Raw genomic sequence first — 19,797 nt, forward strand, 5'->3', positions numbered from 1 at the left:
TTAACACCTCATACTGTCCAGTAGTATAATCTATATTATTGCAGGAATTTTTCACAATTTGCTGACATTTCATAGAGGGAACAGTTGATCAATAATCAAATGAATCATGACTTGCAGCCTTACAAACAAATACCCAGAGCTAGACAGTGACTAAGCACATTTGCTCAAGTGCTGTACTTGAGTCAAATTTTGAGGTAATTTCACTATGTTAGAGTATTTCCATTTGATGCTACTTTGTACTTCCACTCTGCTTCATTTCAGAGGAAAATATTGTACTTTCTACTCCACTACATTTATTTATCAGCTTTAGTTATTTTCAGATGAATAATTGACAGAATGGATAATATAACAAGCTTTTAAAGCAGTGTGTAGTCAGGCTCAAATTTCAGATGTCTATGAGTTATTAATAGCTCCACCAAATAGTGATTTTTTTCCCCTCTAAATTTCTCACATGGTTTCATTTAAATAAATGTTCAAATGATCCAATATTTCAATGTTTTTTCTTCTTTCCTCTCCCATTAATCATCTCACCACCCCTCACATTTATCTGGTGACCCTTTGGAGGGGCCCCCCCCCTTTCAAAAATGAAAATATTATGTTATACTTCTGTATAGCTGCTACAAACTTGTGGCTTTTTGTTAAATGAATAGTTAATAGTTTTATTAAGATTGTTGTGTTATAGTTTTATAAGTAGTAATGAGAATTTTCTTTTTACGGTTTCATTAGGTTCCTATCATTTTCAGTTTCAATAAGGACATGATATTGGGTGAAAGTAGTGGTGCTCTGCTCTCTGAATGTTGTGAAGCATCTTCTGTGCAAAATGATCTTTAAAAAACAGAATTATATTATTGAAACTGTTCATTTTTCACAGTAAATAAAGGGTATTAATGTACATGGAAAATACTAATAATTTCAATTGTGTGCAATATTCATATATTATACATATATATTTATTTCACTTTAATCTGTGCAATAAGATTATCACCTCATTACCACTCAATACCAATATTACTCTTGTAAATAATGTCACGATTATTTTTATTACATATTTTTACTATTATTGTTCTCGTACTGCTCTTATATTCTATTTTGCTGTGCACTGCTGCTGTAACAATGCACATTTCCCCATTGTGGGAGTAATAAAGGAATATCTTATCTTATCTTATATTTATTTTTATGTTATTATGGCTCTATTGGTCTGACCCACTTCAGGATCACATTGGGCTGTATGTGGCCCCTGAACTAAAATGAGATTGACACCCCTGCTCTATTGGTACTTTAACTTAATTAAAGTATCTCAGTATATTTCTTCCATCACTGTAAACAGCAGCAGCAGCTCCGGTTCTTCCAGACTGGAGCACCGAGCGCCTCCTGCCGGTGCAGCCGTCACCTGCGGGGGAGGAGTCGGTTAGCTTTATAAAACCGCCTTGATCCTAGAAACGAAAACACTCCCGAAAAGAGACAGACAGCTGCAGACACCGGCGAGAAGCCCACCGTGCATACCGTGCATAACCTCACCTTGAACCCCCGCAGCTGAGTGAGCTGAGACGGCCCAGGTGTTTGTTGACGTCGCCCGGTTTGTGTCGGTAAAAGACAGAAAAGAAAGAAAAAAGAGAGAGAGAAAAACAGAGGAGGGTCGCTGCTTGCCACTGGATCCACACTGCGACGCATCTGCGCAGACACCACACAAGCCACGAAGAGACGGTGGAGAAACGTCGCATCAGTGTTAATAAATGAAAATGCCGTTAACCGTGAACGGCATCCTCTGCACGCTCGCGCTGCTGGTGCTGTGGCGGGTGGAGGAGCTCGCGGAAGCCTGCAGCTGTGCTCCGGTTCATCCACAACAGGCTTTCTGCAACGCCGATGTAGGTGAGTACAGCAGCGGAGACTTGTTGTTGTTGTTATTGTTTACGTGGCCCCCATGTTGCACCAGCCAGCCTCCTGCACCGGGAGCTCTGCAGCAGCTCAGCCCGCCTCCGGTGCATGCTCAATGGGCTGAGAGAGGCTGCTGGAAACCACTGGAAAGGCTGAAGGTGGAGGGTGTTGCTCCTCAAGGCCATGGCCCAGGATTGTTTGCACTGCATGCAGACTCATGCAGGTCCCATTATTATATTTTCTTTTTTTTTAATCGTGTTGTGTTGACAAGCATAGATTATCTAAAATGCACAAGAAGCCTTTGGGGTTTTATTTTTGTTGGAAGAGCAGAAGTAAATAATTTGTTGTTTAGGTGTCATGGTGACATGCTTTAAAGGGGGCACACACACCCCCAAAACACAAACACAAAGCTTATTTTGAAGGAAACTCCCTTTTAAAATGCAATCCAGCATCACTTTAAGGAGTTAAAAGTGCATTGGTGGCACTCACTGATGAGTTGTTATTGAACTTTCCTCTAATGTCATTGTGTTATGACTGCGTTGCCCTCTAAAAACACACAATAAGATATTGTTGTATGTCAGGGTGTAAATGCATTATGTTTGTGTGAGTCAGCTGGAGACACAGGAAACACACCGGGACCATCGCTGTACATAATGTCTCCGCTCTGGAGCTCAGACTGACTGCGTTTACCAGGCTTCACCCCTCTGCGTTTCGGCAGCTCCCGGACGAAGAAGGAGCGTTGCCTGGCTCTGCAGGGCAACGTGGCACAAGAGAGGAAAAGAGACAAGGAGGGAAAGAGCAGAGAGGAGGACAAGGGATGGAGAGAGTGGAGCGGTTGGTCTGTGAAGAGAAATTTTAGGGGGGGATTGAATCTCAACCACAGAATATGTCACACCGCGAGCTTTCCTCCTCATATTTTTATTTCCATTCCTGCCCTGTTTCTTCCTGCGAGGGGTGGTGCTGGGAGGAATTGCAGGAATGCTGCTGGGGTTTTCCCAACTTTGCTCCCGGTGTAACGCAGGGACACACACACACTTTCACGAACTCTGCCATGCATGGTGAACTCTCTCTCTCTCTCACACACATACACACGCACACACATGACATCTGGCTGTCAGTTGAGGGTGTGTTTTTGTGGGAAAAGGCAATAAAAATGACAATCCAAGTGAAAATATGCCTGGTATCCTTGAGAAAGAGAAACTTCCAATACCACATTTCTTAGGCTCCAGAGCATCATTTCTTCTTTTCCTTTTACCTCACATTTCTTTGCACATGCACGTATGTGTGTGCGCATGCATGAGATATGTATCTGTGTAATTTCATATTGCAAAATGACAGCTCTATTTTCAGGTGTGACTCAGTCTCTCTCGCTGAGCTGGCAGGAGATGGGATGTGTTGCAGAAGTCGTGTTTTTTGAAAGGTCTATGAGTCAATATAGCTGTTTTTCTCGCAGAAGGAGGAAGATGGATGTTTTAATCCGGGCGCCGATTAGAGAAGTTTTAACATCGTAACCGATGTTTGAAATCCAGTTGCATCATGGAGAAAAGGATAAACTTCACAGATTTTCTTTTCTTTAATCTCAAGCATGCACAGACTAAAGGACATTATTAAGATTATTGTTCCAGAGGCAGAAATGCACTGGCTCATGTTATCTGATGGGGAAGCAGATGTAAACAAGATGCTGTGCAGTGAGAAAGAACAGAAACAAGAAGGTTAAATGAGTCTGGATGAAAAATGGTTTGGTAGAAGCGGTCGTCATAGGTTGTCTGTTCTTCAGCAGACCTGGAGCAGATATTTTATCAGTTTTATTGTATGTCAACAGACGTGTGCTAGCTAGTTTTAGCCTCAAGGGCTAGAATGTTTACCATTGCTTGGCAACACCATCAGCGTGCTCTCATTGGCTATTGAGGTCCTGCTTGTAAATTAGTGATTTAATTAGATAAAGTTAGATATCGGAATTTTTGTATCGGTATCGGCCCCAAAAATCCAGTATCAGTCAGACTCTAGAGATAATCAGCCCGATTTTAACACCTAAATATCAACCATGTTTGAAATTATCGGGGCAACCTCGATGAGTCTGTGAACAGCTCTGAAGGTTTAAGATTGGATCTATAAACCTCTCACATCATCAGATAATCTGGGCTGAACATCGGTACCAACCGAGGTCCCAGACCAGATTCCTCCTCCGATTATCAGGGATAAATCCTCCCAAAACTCCCACAGTCTTTGCCCAGCTTAAGGCGGCACTGACCACTAAACAGCAACAGTGACCAATGTCTAAATGCGTTGCTATCCTCAGCAGCTAGTCGCTAACTCTGTGAGAACCGAAACAATGAGAGCATAGAGCTGAGAGGATCTGCAGAGTCTGTGGTTTCACTATTACAAGTGACCCTTTTCAAACCACAGGTAGTCTTTTGATCCACAATTAACACATTTATTGATTAAAGCTGCTTTGAAATTTTATAGAAAGCTAAACCTTCACCTTTCATATCACACATCATCATTTGATGAAGAATTGATATAAAAAAAAATGCAATTTAGTGCAGCTGGATGGATGTTTAAAGCCCCACAGACAGATAAACAACAATGACCGGTGTTATTGTCTATCATTGATTTCAGGAGGATGAAACTGTTACTTTTGGCGGATCTAAAAAGCTCCCAGCGACCCCACCTGCTGGAGGAAACACTCAGAAATGACTCTGCAGAGCTGAAGAAAGGACAAAGTAGAGAAAAGAAAGAGCAGCGATGAAAAGCAGAGAGAATCAGAACAGAGTCGATTTGTCTGGTTTGCCAGAATGTGCGTGTAGGCAACAACAAAAGTGACATTGTCAGAAATTATGTAGTCTGACAATTGATATTTGTTTTGTTGGGATGGTTTCCCACTCGCTGCATGTTCACACACAGATACACACTCTCTCACACACACACATACACATACACACACACTGTAATGGCTCCAGTATTGTGTGTGTGTGTGTGTGTGTGTGTGTGTGTGTGTGTGTGTCACCTTCTGTTTTTCATGCTAAGTGATGCTCCTGGTGAGACCACAAGCCATAAAAATCGAGCAGTGTCATGCACCCACCGCACAAATCTTACACACTCTCTCACACACACATGCGCACACACACATATACACATGTGAAACAAACATCCTCTTTTCATATAAATCTGTTGCCCACAAAGGGGAACTTCCCCAGCAGCCCAGCCCAGTCAGACTGTCCGGAGGCTGGGTGGTGTGGAGTCACCCAGCTGTCTGCACAAAACAGAGCAGTGGACATGTAATAACACATGCACCCTGAATGAATGTGTTTCCATTTATGGGAATATAAACACGTTTTCTTCATGAAATGTGCATGTGTAAGCGGGCCGCGTGACTTGAGAACGTTTGGGCTTCAAAGCCTCGTTAAAAAAAATCTGACGCGGTCTTTTGAGGGTGTTTTAAAGAGTCTGATAAGTGCTCGCTTTCTCTGGCCGATTCTGATCATCAATAATTCAGAGCAGCACCTTTATGTCAGCCTTTATTTGTGTTTAAGTTGGGTTCAAATAAATATTTATCTCAAGTGGTCACTAAGAGATGTCACAAAGATTTATACTGGTTTATACTGAGGAAACACATTTAACAGTTTCGGTCATTAAACTCAAATACACTCATAAATAAAGTACGTCATAGTGACGAACCAAAAGGGAAAGTTAATAAAAGTAAACATAAATAAATAGATAGTAATAGTAAATAAAGCAGTTTTTGAGGGGTGTTGGCTGAAGCATTTGCTTATAACACACACGCTTTTTCTATTAGTCATTCAATAGATCCCAATGTACATAACACACACAAACAGTTGAACAATACTACTACAAAACATCAACAGGGAAAATAACTCTAACAGTAAACGTCATTAGAAATTAAAGCTCCATTACTTAGTATTTTTACCTTTTTTAAAATCATATTTCTAATGAGAGAATTTATCACAGTTTTCTTCGGCTCTGTGGAGCTTTTTAGCGTCTTTCAGCTCATTGTTTTGGTTTTACAGTCTCAAATGTTACCATCCTCTTGCATGTTACCTCCTGTTGAGTTTAAGCTTTCTACACTTTTAAACCAGCTCTTATGAATAAATTCAATAACTGGATTAAATGACTGCCTTTATGAATGAAAGGGGTTTCTTGTAATGGCGAGCCCACAGACTCTGCAGTTCCTCTCAGCTCTGCAGGCTGTTTAACATCTTTCAGCTCATTGTTTAGGTTTTCTGCAACTGGTCTGTTCTGCTTCACTATCAGATTGACAAAGGAGAGCGAGAAACTATTAATCCAGATAAATATGATATAATATATAACTGGATGTACGTACAGTAAGCTACAGTTTACCATAACAATGTTGGTGTTTAACAGCTTGTTTCGCTGCCCCCAAGTGGCCAAAAACATTACCTTCTGTTATATTGATCAGGCTCTAATAGTGGAGCTTCTGCCCCCCTCAAATGCTCTCTCTGTTTCTCCTTTGAACATTTTGATGGTCAGGATCTGTATCCTGAAGACCCCATGACAGAGAAAACCTGAGCTTTCTTCTTTTTGCCGCGCCGGTCTTCATACGGATGTCGTCAGAGGGCAGGAGGCTGGCTCAATTTGTGTTTTGAGGGCGTCTCATCTCCGTTCAAATGACCGGTTAAACAGAAGGCCCTCATACGTCTGGAGCTGAAACCACATGGGGGAAAGTCGGGGATGATTTGAGTATGAAAAAAGAAATGGATAATCATGCGGTGGATTGAATGGGAGGGGGGCAGTTGGGATGTGGTGTGTCTGTGTGTGTGTGTTCATGTGGAGTTTGCATGGAAAACATTGCGTAGTGCGACTGATAGGCATGTTACATGTCATTAAGCTTCATCCTGGTCTGGAGGGTAAAGGAACAAGCGAAATGTGGGTCAGCCGGCGGTTGACAGAGGGGGCTCGATGCTGCTGATTGACTGCTGGCGATCAGATGACGTTTCGGATCAACCTGTGGTCTAACTCCTGGTAGTCGTGCTGTTTTAGCTTCACACTGTGCAGCTAAAACGGCAACACGCTGTTTAGACTGCACAAGGATCAACCGCTCCGGCTTTATTGCAGGGGGAAACAAAGAAGTAAACACGTCTGCAACACCGAGGTGGACAGATAAGCTCCCATAATAGCAATCTGTTGTGAATAACAGAGTAATTTCCCCTCAGTATTGTGCCCTGCTGCTGATTCTTTGCTCATTAGTTTGTGGCTCAGAATGAGGTCAGGAAACGAGAGCGGAAAAACTGAAAGGAATGCAGGAGAGAGCGCCAGCCAGGTATACTGCTGCGTGTGTGTTTATGTGTGTACTCTGGCTGCTCCTGCGTATTTGCATAAGCATCAGAGTGGAACTAAAACGCAGAAGTTTTCTTCAGAGGAAGGATTGGTTTCTCTGAAGCACTGATGAATGACTTTAATAAGGCATCCATCAGCCCATGATAGCCACTTCCATTTTGTGTCTTTATCCTGTTTTTTTGATCCCCATTAGTTTCCACAAAGTGGTCGCTGGTCCTCCTGGCGTCCACATAACATGAGCAACGAAACAAACCACCGTTTAAAATCGCATAGATCAATACAGCAAGAAAAGAGCTAGAAGCAAAAAGAAAATAAGTGAAGTAACTGCACCCTGGTTTGTTCATCTCAGTAAAAAAAAAATCACTTTTTTAAATCTCCTCTGCCTCTTTTATAAGCGAGAGTCATTTATTAAAGTTGTAAAAATGTGATCTGTTTGTTGAATGTCAGTTTGAGTTTCTTCTTCAGTTCCTCTAACATTATGTTGACAACTTGCAGAAATAGAGTTTTTGGCCATTTGGGGGCAGCACAATAAGCTACAAACAACACATATTATCGTCTATAAATTGATAATCGCAGACTTATTACTAAACTTGATGAATATAACTTACATGAAATATGAGCTTAAAGCGCGAATATATATCTCATGTTTTGGTGCCACCATATGGCGTTAAGCTGTAATTGCCTGACACATCTGGTGGATCAACCACTGGGTGATGAAACACACGTCACTAACTGAGCTATTTGTGATTTCAATGCACCGACAACCTGCTCGTAATCTTCATAATGCTGCAAATACAAGAGCTTTCATTTGCGGACCAAAGGCTCAATCACTAATATGTTGCCTCATTCAGCCCCTAAGATAGTGACTCAGACATTTATTTAAAAGAAAATCTTTGAGATTATAACTTTATCTCTTTGGCTAAAAGAGATCGAAGGTGGTATTTCACACCTCACATATTTAATGAGTGTGGATATTGTTTAAGCCGTCGTTCTTACCGATGTGGTGACTGTTTGCGGATCATGGATTACTGACTCTGCAAAACCTTTTTTATCTCGTCTTGCCTCTTTTATCAGCGAGACTCATTTATTACAGTTGTAAAAATGTGATCTGTTTGTTGAATGTCAGTTTGAGTTTCTTCTTCAGTTCTTCTAACATTATGTTGACAACTTAAACTTGCAGAAGTAGATTTTTTGGCCACTTGGGGGCAGAACAACAAGCTACAAACAACACTTAAACACATATTATCGTCTATAAGTTGATAATCGCAGACTTATTACCAAACTTACAGAGTATAACTTACATGAAATAAAAGCTTAAAGCGCGAATATATATCTCATGTTTTGGTGCAACCATATGGCGTTAAGCTGTAATTGCCTGACACATCAGGTGGATCGACCACTGGGTGATGAAACACACGTCACTTACTGAGCTATTTGTGATTTTAATGCACCGACAACCTGCTCGTAATCTTCATAATGCTGCAAATACAAGAGCTTTCATTTGCGGACTAAAGGCTCAATCACTATTATGTTGCCTCATTCGGCCCCTAAGATAGTGACTCAGACATTTATTTAAAAGAAAATCTTTGAGATTATAACTTTAACTCTTTGGCTAAAAGAGATCGAAGGTGGTATTTCACACGTCATATATTTAATGAGTGCGGATATTGTTTAAGCTGTCGTTCTTACCGATGTGGTGACTAGTCAGGATGTTTATGGATTATGGATTACCGACTCTGCAAAAACAGTTTACTGGGGGGAAACCCTGAAAATGATGCTGAACCCAAATCTATCTAATGCTGAAACACATTTTCTTCAACTAATTATTTTCATTAAAAATCATTTGGTCTGAGAAATGCCTAGTTGGTGCCACCTTTAAATGTCTTGTGTTCTGATCATCACTCAAAAATCCAAAGAAATGTAGTTTACCATCAAGTTTGACACAGGAAAGCTTCACATTCTTTTATTTGATATATTGAGAAATGACTACAATTACCATAATTGGTTGACAAAATAATTACAGATTAATTCTCTGTCTATCAATTAATCCACTAATCATTACATAATTATGAAAACATTTGGACTTTGTGTCAGACAAAAGACCTCTGAAAACATCACCTTGGATTCTTGGAGCTTGTGTTTTCTGACATTTAACAGACTTAAATACTTATTGATGAAAAAAAAAAAAAAAGACATACAAATAAATAATTAAAGTAATCATTTGCAGCCGTGTGTGCTACATGTGCAGGAAAGCATGTGTGTCTGGACCAAGGGGAATAATGAAAAAAGGGGGGAAAAGGAAGTAGCGAGAGAGAGAGAGAGAGAGAGAGAGAGAGGGGCAGAGACGTTATTAACTCTGGGAGCAATGAACCCCATATTTGTGTCTGCTCCAAGCTGTAAACTGAACCCAAGGGTGTAAGAGCAACAGCAGACAACTGTGTGTGTGTGTGTGTGTATGTGTGTGTAGATGTGTGTTTATCTATGTGTACGTGTCCTCTGTTCCTGCTTATTTTATGTTTTTTTTTTCTTTTCTTTTTTCTCTATTGCTCATATTTTCCATTCTGAATAAATGCCCAAAGCATAGCTGAAGCTTGATGTAGTCAGTCAGGCTATTAAAACACACACACACACACACACACACACACACACACACACAATGAGAAGTACGCCTCAGGCCAAGTCTTTTTCTCCCCGTATCGTCTTTCACGTTGTCTTCTTAGTCCCTAAATCTGATTCTTTGATGGTTTCCTTGTTTCATGTTTGGAAGCAGGAAGCGTCGTCGCAGCGGGCCAAAGTCAGTTCATGTGTCTGTTTCTGAAGTCGTGTTGGGCCAATGAAACGCTGCAGTTGTGTTTTTCATTGACTGGGCCGCTTTAGACGCTGAAGCTGGGCGGCTGGGGCTCGTTTTTCTTCATTTTACTTGATGTGGTTTGTGCACACGAGACTTCAGGCAGCTGTGGATATCGTTCTTGATGTGGTCCATCTGCCCTCTTTCTAGCCTGAGATGTGGTGAATAAGAAGAAGCTGAGCCTGATGAATTAATATTATTGTTTATCAGCGTTCAGTGGAGTCAGGTCACGAGGTTATGATTGTGTATTAATGTTTTAAAGATGACTGTGCTTAAAAAGAAACAGAACCTGAATCATTTTATGATTTTTACCAAAGTATTTAGTAAAACCAGAACAATATTCTTGTTCATGTCATGACATTAATTTGAGCTGTGGCATTCAGCCCTGCTCGACATTTTTTGTTTTTTGTGTTTAATAATTTCAATTTGTCAACTTTTTTTTTATTCTCTAGGAAAAACTTTTTCTAAAGGAACTGCTCCTTTTAAATGTGAAAATGTCTTGTTTTTATCCTTCTAATTTAAAATGTTTTTCTGTCTTAATGTCCTCTGCTGTGTCTGTCTGTATAAGGGCCCGACTGATACTGGATTTTTGTGGCCAATACTGATAGTAGGGAGTAAAAACATTGTGATATTGATCAGTCAATAATCGTGTATGTAAAAACACATTTTTTTTAAATGGCCCCTTAAATGTGGTTATTAAACACAAAGACAAATGTATGAAATGAGGCATGCACTGAAACAGTAAGCTTCACTGTGAATTTAATAATTATAAATAACCATAAATGGAAAAACAGACAAACAATTTGAATTAAGAAAAAGGATAAAATATACATGAAATGCTGCTTATAGAACCTTAAAGAATATTTTAAAATTATCGGCATCATTATATGCCCATATATCTGTGATACACCAGTATCGGCCAACTAATGTGTATCGTGTCTTTCTTTGTGTATTTTGAGTATAACATCTGACCCACGCCTCTCTGTTTCTGTCGCAGTGATTCGAGCAAAGGTGGTGGGAGAGCGAGAGGTGGATTCTGGGAACGATATCTACGGGAACCCCATCAAGAGGATCCAGTATGAGATCAAACAGATCAAGGTAAGAACGCGCTGGAGGAATATTCAGGAGATGCGTCACTGCAGTGTTTTTATCCTTCTACCTTTGACCCTCTCGCTGTGTGCTTGTATTCCAGATGTTCAAGGGGCCTACCCAGGACATCGAGTCTGTCTTCACCGCGCCTGTGTCCGCTGTCTGCGGCGTTACCCTGGATGCCAACGGCAAGAAGGAGTACCTGATCTCAGGTGTGTTACTTATGAGATTTTATTTAGTTTTATCTGTAGTTGAAGCTGAGAAATCATCATGTTCCCATTGTCCTGTTGGTCATTTTACTCATCTGCTTTCTTATCAAGTTATATGAGAAGATATGAGAGATACCACTCATATATCGGCTAGTTAAGCTCAGCACAAACAGTAGATACAGGGAGAAAAACAGCTGGTCTGTCTGTGTCTGAAGCATCTGAAGCTCACTAGTTAAGAAATTATACCTCGTTTGTTGAATCTGAACACAAACAGAAACGTAAAAATTACACGTTGTATTGTTTATGGGGGTTTTTTTACTCATAACTGTTTGTGTCTCTGCTGATAACCTCTGTTGATCTCGTGGTTATGAGTAAACTCCAGGAAGTCACTGAGTCAGTCTGCCACACAACCCCCCCATGAAACCACAACTTATCTTTTTTTAAAGCTCTGGTTAAAACGGAGCTTTAGAGGTGCTGGTTGGCACATTTTCTTTCTCACCTTTTAATCCGAGCCAGGTTAGCCGTTTCCCTCTATTTTTAGTCTTTATGCTAAGCTAAGCTAACAGCAGCTCTATATTTAATGTGCAGGAGTGGTATCGATCTCTTCATCTAACTGTTGGCAAAAACAAAAAGTGAATAAGCACATTTCCCTTTAACTTTTAATGTGCATACACTGTGTTTACTGACTTTAAGTCAATTCCTTCATTGCACAGTCTAGTAATAATTTAGGTAATTTATCAAGTACAAAATACCAAATAAGCGCTTTTTTGTTACTTACACTTGAGGATTTGCTGCTTTACTGTTTTATATGTTTGTACATTGAGTTTTTGAGTGGATATTTTGTTTATTTATCACAAAAACTAATTTTAATACATTACTCAGGTAAATGTGGTACTTTCTGGTGGCCAGTTTTAGACATTTTGTTCCTTAAATGTGGAATTTATTGATTGAAAATACTCAATAGACAAAACATCTTGGTAGTCCAGCGGGCTGACACAGATCAACTACAACATACCAACCTGTGATGCATGTTACTACCCTCACATCTACTGTCTTTAAATCTAAACATGCTCTGAAAATACATTTATGATTAATAAAGAAAACGGCACGTTTCAGCAGCTGTTAAGCTAAAAAAGTAACTAACTACGAGTGATTTGAGGTGACATTTGGCTGCTTTGTATTACATTTATAACATTTACACAGAATAATGATACAAATGCTACAGTGGACACATTAACTAATAAGACACCTGAAAGCTAAAATTCATGTTCTAATCAGGACTCATTCAAAAAGACTGTGTGTAGTCCTTTAAACACTTTTAAGACTGCGGTTTTATGTTATTTCAGAGGTTTTTTTTTAAGGGCGTAGGAAACTAAACATTTGAACATTTGAACTTGAACATAAAAACAAAAGTTGAATGAATGAAAAGGCAGACAGTTACTCAGACAGACGGGACAGCAACATGAATCCACAGACGTATAATCAGATATCGAGCTGCAGGTGTAAACAGCAGGGCAGACGGGCAGCATCAGGACGGATACAGACTAGAAAGGCATTTTTTTTTTGTGTATGTGTGTGTGTGTGTATGTTGGAGGGAGTAACTGTTTATGTTATTATGGGTAATGATACGCTGCTGACTAAAACCCTGCGCAGACTGGGAGTGACCTTGTCTGTCTTGGTACAACTTGAGCTCCGTGAAGTTGTAAATATTCAGGTTGTATATCTTGTTCTCACTGCTTGAGCCGAGATAACACTGATATCAGACCTTAAAGGGAGCAGGATGACATTGTTATCCAGATATTTGAATTAAATATATCTAAATGTTCCACTCAGTGACCTTTTTATGACCTTTTTATGTAATAGATTTAATCTGAAATGATAGTTTTTATAGATATTTTTAAACATGGGTTGACATGGGAAACATAGTTATAGGCATATATTTAGCATTGTATATTCATTTTTTTCCTAGTATTTCAGATATTTATCATAATGTAGTCTAAAGATAAAGGTACATTTTATTGTACAATTTATTTCATTAACATTATTATAGTCCTGGCATCTTTTATTGGAGAGTTTGCGTGCAGCTATTTCCTTGTGACGGCTTTCTTTCCAGTATCCAAAAGTCTTTTAAAGGGGATTTTTCTGTTATGTTTTTGGAGTCACAAAATATTATATTGTGTACCTGTCTTTCTCATATATTATTCCATCACCATCAGACATCCTCAAGCCTGACTCAATGTCTGATTTCCATTAGACGTAGACAGTCCAGTGAGACTTTTATTGTCACATTTCTAAGCCAGTAGTCGTGTTTGCGTATAAAATCTGGGTTATATTGTGACTGAAAGCAGTCGCTGAGTCCGTCAGCGGCGGAGGAGACAGAGAGGATCATGATGTCATGCGTACTCTGGTTTCCCCATCGCAGACAGAGATGCACCCGCAAACACTCTGCCCTAATTACATAGAGTTGTAAGGAGAGGATCTGCTGAAGCCAGCGTTTCCTCTCTCTCAGACTCCAGAGTCGAGCAGCTGGGAAAGATGGTTAACTTTCTGCCGTCTGGGGCATCTTTTTTTTTTTTTAATGATTCACCCTATTCTTTGGTTTGAAGGGTTAACAGTTGGAAGACTTACAGTGAAACATGAGTCAGTCCTGTCTGGGATCACATACTGAGAAGACTTCAACATGTTGAGAGTTGCTCCGCAGACAGATAATGGTGAAGTGAGGAGAACGCAGCCTCAGCAGATAAACTCAACTTGAAATAACGCCTTGTTTTGACTACTGCCACTCGTGTATGAAACATAAGCTCCAGCTTTTCAGAAAGGACAGGTGGTCTGTGTTTTTCCTTGCAGGCACCAGACTGAGAAGTAACAGATTTTTATCTATTTAACCTATGAATCCGTTATCTGATGTTCTTCACAGTAAGAACATTTTTATATTGATGCATCCAGTGCTCAGCTGCTGGTGTGTCTGTGTTCTTTCTGCAGGTATGGTCACGTGTCATGTGTCACAAAGCTTTCATCTCTCTCTCTCTCGTGTCTTCACAGGCAAGGCCGAGGGCAGCGGGCGCATGCATGTGACCCTGTGTGATTACATCATGCTCTGGGACTCTCTGAGCACCACCCAGAAGAAGAGCCTCAGCCAGCGCTACCAGATGGGCTGTGACTGCAAGGTAAAGCAGGGGAATGGCTGTTCATGAGTGAGGTGATCTGAGTGATCTATTTAAAAGGGGAAAAAAAGGCAGCAAGCTATTCTTGTCCTAGAGTACAAAACCAGACATAACAGAGCAGAGGATACGAGACGTGAGCCACAGCATGAGCTACAACGACAAACATCTGACCCATGAGTTTGTGCAGAAGAGATTAGCTGATTTTTATGTGTAAACAGAAAATGAATGGACTTTAACTTTGATAATTGAGTCATTCATCAAGAAAAAGGGCTTAACATTTACTGGTTTCAGCTTCTTAAATAAGAGGATTTGCTGTATTTTATTTCTGTTTTATAACATTGTAAACTGATTATCTCTTTGTTGACAACCTATCTCACCTCAACATCTATTTTCACTTCGCTGATCATGTGATACGATCTTCATTGGATCATTTTTATAAACTACACTATAAAACCCTTTAATGTAAAATATGATGAAACAGATTATTTGAAAATGAGTAAGTATGTTAAGTATAACACATCAAAACTTACTTGGTATAAAGCACAGATTATTATAAATATATGATTCAAAGATCACTTATTCATGTGATCTATGTCACTATGTCACTCTAAATGGAAACCAGAAACAGCATCAGACTCGACCCTGCTGAAAGCGACACAGCTGAAAACATTTAGTGAATTAATTAATAAATTCTGTACTGGAGAAGAGTTGTGATGTGTTTTAGTTTTGGTGGACTGGTGTTGAAGCTCACACACTCTGCACCTCACTGGATATAAGATCTGAAAACTATAAACTGTTAAAAGAAGAGAGTGACGACAACATCGACATCACTTCCCTGTCTGTACAGTAAATATGAAACCACAGACAGAAGCTGATTATCTTAGCTATTTATAAATATGAAAACAACAGCAAACAGTGAGGCTTTGTCTGCTCAGAGGTAATAAACTGAAAACCTTTCCTGATATCAGACTCGTCAGCTCGACTTGGTGGACAACTTAACTGAGATTTAAAGACGCTGTTTGGTGGATTTTGTCGTCTTTGGTCAGAGCCACAATAGCGGTTTCCATCTATTTCCAGTTTAATTTTAAACTAAGCTGTCGCCTGGCTTTAGCTACATACTCATCAGACACATGTGAGAGTTATTTTCTCTCCTAACTTTAGCATATTTCTTTTTAAAATATCAAACTATTCCTTTAAAATCATCATCCTGCCAGTTTTAAAGCGAGTGTTTTTCATGTAGACAAATTTCTTGGACGGCAAACAACTTTTTTGTAACATAATAAATTATTGAACATCCTTTCTATTCATACACGATGTCCATGCCGGGTTCTAGTTAGTCATTTTTTTGTAACAGTGATAACTCAATAAATGTGGTTATAAAGAGAAAAAATTCTGTTTTGACTGTTTTGTCTGTCTCTACAGATCGTGCGCTGTCCCTCTCTGCCCTGTGAGATCTCCGCCCCCGAGGAGTGTCTCTGGACGGACCTGATGATCGAGAAGCAGGTGCACGGACGCCAGGCCAACCACTACGCCTGCGTCAAGAGAGCGGACGGCTCCTGCTCCTGGTACCGCGGCGTCGCACCGCCCAAGAAGGAGTTCCTGGATGCCGAGGACCCCTAGTCGAGTGGCACGCTTGACTGCCCACTGCACAGCCTGACGAAAATAAATGTAAACGATTCCAATGAAATTTTAAGATAACAACATCAGGCAAAGTGATTTTTCTTTTGTTTTTTTGTTTGTTTTTTTTTGACAGAAAAAAAAGGCAAATGTGACTGAAATGAACTGCTGGTCTGAAAACAATCTTTAGCCTCTCTTTGTAATTTGCTGTCCGTAAGCATTTCAGTCAGGAGAGCAATATGAGGGTACGTTCGAGTTCGACGGCGAAAAACAAAAAGGAAAGGCTCAGAGGTTGTTCTCAGACTTCAGCATCTGTGTAAAAACAAGCAAAATGCATCATGAGACATAGACTGGTCGAGTGATGATGAAACTTCCTCCTGAGGCTGGCGTCAGGAGGAGACAAATTCTCGGTGAGACAGAGCACTTCCTGCCCCCCCCCCACCCCCAACCCACCCACCATGCAAAGCTCTTTATTAGCTCTGCTCTCCGACTCCACTAATCAGTCCCCGAATCTACGGACAATCATTCGTTACCCATCGTGTTTCTACTTCTTTATTACCTCATTCTCCATTTTATTCCAAAGCCAAATTCCAAGTTGCCTTTTTTTAAAAATGATTGTCTCCCTCTCTTCCCCCCCAAGACGAACACTAATATTATTATTATTTTTTACTTCTTCTTTCATCATATCTGCTGAGAACTGTTTGGCTGCCGGTGACTTACAGTAGGTGACGCCCACTTTATTTGTTTCTTTAAAAAAAAAAGAAGAAGAACATGATTCATCTTGCATGGCTGATAACATTTCTGGCTTCATTTCTTGTGGCGATTTTTGAACCGCTGCCTGTGACCATCGCAGGCCTCACTGGACCAGTCTATGCTGTGTGAAGATGTGAGCGCTCTAAATTTAAACCTGCTCGTGAGGTAAAACACCAACCTCTTCACCGCCCCACAGTCTAATCAGAAATGTCCGAAATAGTCCCTCCTTCGAATCTTCCCCCTCTTCCCCCTCCTTATTCCCACTATGTAGCTGTACAGTACCTATGCATAGACTTTTTTGTTGTTACTTGATAATTATTATTTACTGCATTAGAACTAGATTTGCACTTTTTGAGGATGAGTTCCAGTAAAGACAAGAGCCTGAACACTCTGATGTGACAGTTATTATCCCCCAGACCGACAGATCCACCTCAGGTGCAGATTTTGCCTATTTTGAGTGCTTTTGGTGATCCATATCTATCCACAAGCTTAATATCGCCAATCTTTGTCGTAACTGATAAAGTAGGCAGCGAAAGGAGGAGGAGAGAAAAAAAAACAACAACACAAAAGTGGCGTGTGAGAGGTGTGGATATAAAGGATCTTTTTGCAGATTTTATGTGTGAAAGAGAAACAATAAAACACAGCTCGTGGGATGTTATTTCAGTGTCTTTGTATTATCTGTTGATTGTAAATGCAAACAGCAGTTTTCATAATTTGCCAATATATTCTCGCGGACGGTTCATTTCATGAGTAATAAGGTCTTACAACGCTTAATGTTAGCTTTGACTTGTCTTTCCTGCTCCTTCCAGTTATTAATGAAAAGCTTTATCGCTGTCCTAGAAAGCAAGTTACTCAATCAAAGTTTACAGTGCTGTTTTATACACCTCAAGCTACATTAACAAAAAAATATATATATGATGGAGTATTAGAGGCATAATTTAAAAGTAAACTCTTTCCATTTTCCATTACTTTGTATTTTTTCAGTGTTATTATTCTACCTGTCATGATTTTTGTGTGTTTTTTCGCTGTCTTTGTCTACGATGTCTTTAGCTGTAGTGTCGAGAAGGTCCTCTTGCGCTGGAGTCACGTGAGAGAGAGAGAGAATAATCCTTTTTGGGAGAGGTGTAGAGAAATGAGTATCTTGTGTGAATAGAGGACTGTGCATGTGTTTGATGCTTTGTGTAAGTCCAGGCCAAGGACAAAATATTCAGTATTATCAAATAAAAACCACACGTTTGAAAGAATAAATGCTGTTTGTGTGAATTCTTTATTGAAATATTAAAAATGTAAAAAGAAATTACCTGGATGAAAACATACCGTGCATTCATAGGGCATCCTCACAATCGAACAATCAATCAAACTTTATTTATATAGCACCTTTCATACAGGCCAGTGTCATTCAAAGGGCTTTACAGTAGATTGACAAGCTGATAATAAGACAAGAACATAAAGAAAAGGAATAAAAATGGTTAAAAGACAAAAAAATTGAGATCAATGCACACCCGACTCAGATCAGACTGAATGGATCAAATTCTGATGGTGAAACAAATCATTTCGCATGAGCCAATCACATAACTGCATCTGTCCACCATGTTTGTCTTAATTGACAAAGACATAACGAAGAGTGCCATCATGCAAGTAAGATGGTAAGCAGGAAAAATGTTAAAATGTTAATATGTTCAACTTAGTTAACATTGGCTCATAGCACTAAATACAATGATAATAAACCTGATGAGAATTTAATTGGGTTTGCTGGTATTAGGTCAGATAAAGAGAGTGCATTTTAAAAGAGGAAAGAAGTAAAATAGACAAAATAAGTATTGGACAAATTCAAGATTTGACATGTGAATGTCACTGGAGAGAATAATCCTTATAATTATTGCTTTTTTTCTTTATTTTATTTTGAAATGTTTATATGTAATATTAATTAGATCAATTATATTTATATATGTTTTGATATTTTACTTTGTGTTATTATTGTGTTTTATCTCTTATACCTACCTCACCCACACATTTAGTTTTTAAATGTAATATTTTTCTCTGATTTTAATTTACAAATAAACCAAACCAAACCTGGATGAAATGTTAAGGAATCACCACATATATTATGATTTATCCTGAGGAGCACATGTATATCCGCTCCAAATTTTATGACAATCCATTCAATTGAGATATTTATGTCATGACCAAAGTGGTGAACCGACCGACCGGCATTTCCATCCCTGAGGCCATGCTAGAGGCATAAAAGACTGAAAAATTATTGGATTATTCCACCATGTCGGTGGTTATATTCCACATTTTGTCTGTAGTTACTAATGTGATTATTTATTTCATAATGTCTCATTTATTTAATTTGCATGCTTTAGGCCTCCATACAAAAGAACCAAAAGGGGAATAGTTTTGCCCAAATGTCCAAAAAAACCGATTATGTGGAGGATTGTTTCTAACTTCTACACGTCACATTGAATTTCACATTTAAGCTCCACCTTTTGTAAAGTTGGTATGCTAAGCAGTCAAACTTGGCCTTTATTTGTCTGGTGTTAATTTACCGCTGAGGTTGTCGGTTTGTTTGAGAGGCATTATAGATGTGAGAGCAGAGCGGAGAGGCTGTGTTGGGAGACGGGCAGACAAATACACTCAAATAGATGTGGTAATCGACTCAACTAGGAAAATATTTGAGAAATGTGCAGGCTGAGCCCAGACCAAGCGGTTTTGTCATTTCTGTTCATTCTCTACTCAATAATGTCAAACAGAATTGTAGTAATCATCCGGTGTCAGAGGGGATTTCACTTCTTCCTACACATAGCTTTTATGGTGACACTCCGGGGTCAGGCCATTGCTCATGAGCGAGGATGTAAATCCAATTATGAGTATAATTGGGTTAAGTAGACTATAATGCAGAGTGTCAGCCACCTGAGGCCCTGTT

At 39.5% G+C, this 19,797-nt stretch overlaps 1 protein-coding gene across 1 annotated transcript; it reads left to right on the forward strand.

The window, feature by feature from the left end:
* Positions 1 to 1,458: 1,458 nt before the first annotated feature.
* On the forward strand, positions 1,459 to 16,240 carry timp2a (TIMP metallopeptidase inhibitor 2a). The gene is made up of 5 exons (XM_062442489.1): positions 1,459 to 1,869; positions 11,037 to 11,137; positions 11,232 to 11,340; positions 14,380 to 14,504; positions 15,924 to 16,240. The coding sequence occupies exons 1-5, from the start codon at positions 1,734 to 1,736 to the stop codon at positions 16,119 to 16,121; spliced, it is 669 nt and encodes a 222-aa protein (XP_062298473.1). The 5' UTR covers positions 1,459 to 1,733; the 3' UTR covers positions 16,122 to 16,240.
* Positions 16,241 to 19,797: the final 3,557 nt, after the last annotated feature.

This window comes from Scomber scombrus, chromosome 21 (genome assembly GCF_963691925.1).
Source record: "Scomber scombrus chromosome 21, fScoSco1.1, whole genome shotgun sequence".
Classification (NCBI taxonomy): domain Eukaryota; kingdom Metazoa; phylum Chordata; class Actinopteri; order Scombriformes; family Scombridae; genus Scomber; species Scomber scombrus.

Coding starts and splice junctions, on each gene's coding strand:
- timp2a (XM_062442489.1), top strand. CDS start 1,734: ATGAAAATGCCGTTAACCGTGAACGGCATCCTCTGCACGCTCGCGCTG. Junction 11,138..11,231: donor ATGAGATCAAACAGATCAAG/GTAAGAACGCGC, acceptor CTTGTATTCCAG/ATGTTCAAGGGGCCTACCCA. Junction 14,505..15,923: donor AGATGGGCTGTGACTGCAAG/GTAAAGCAGGGG, acceptor CTGTCTCTACAG/ATCGTGCGCTGTCCCTCTCT.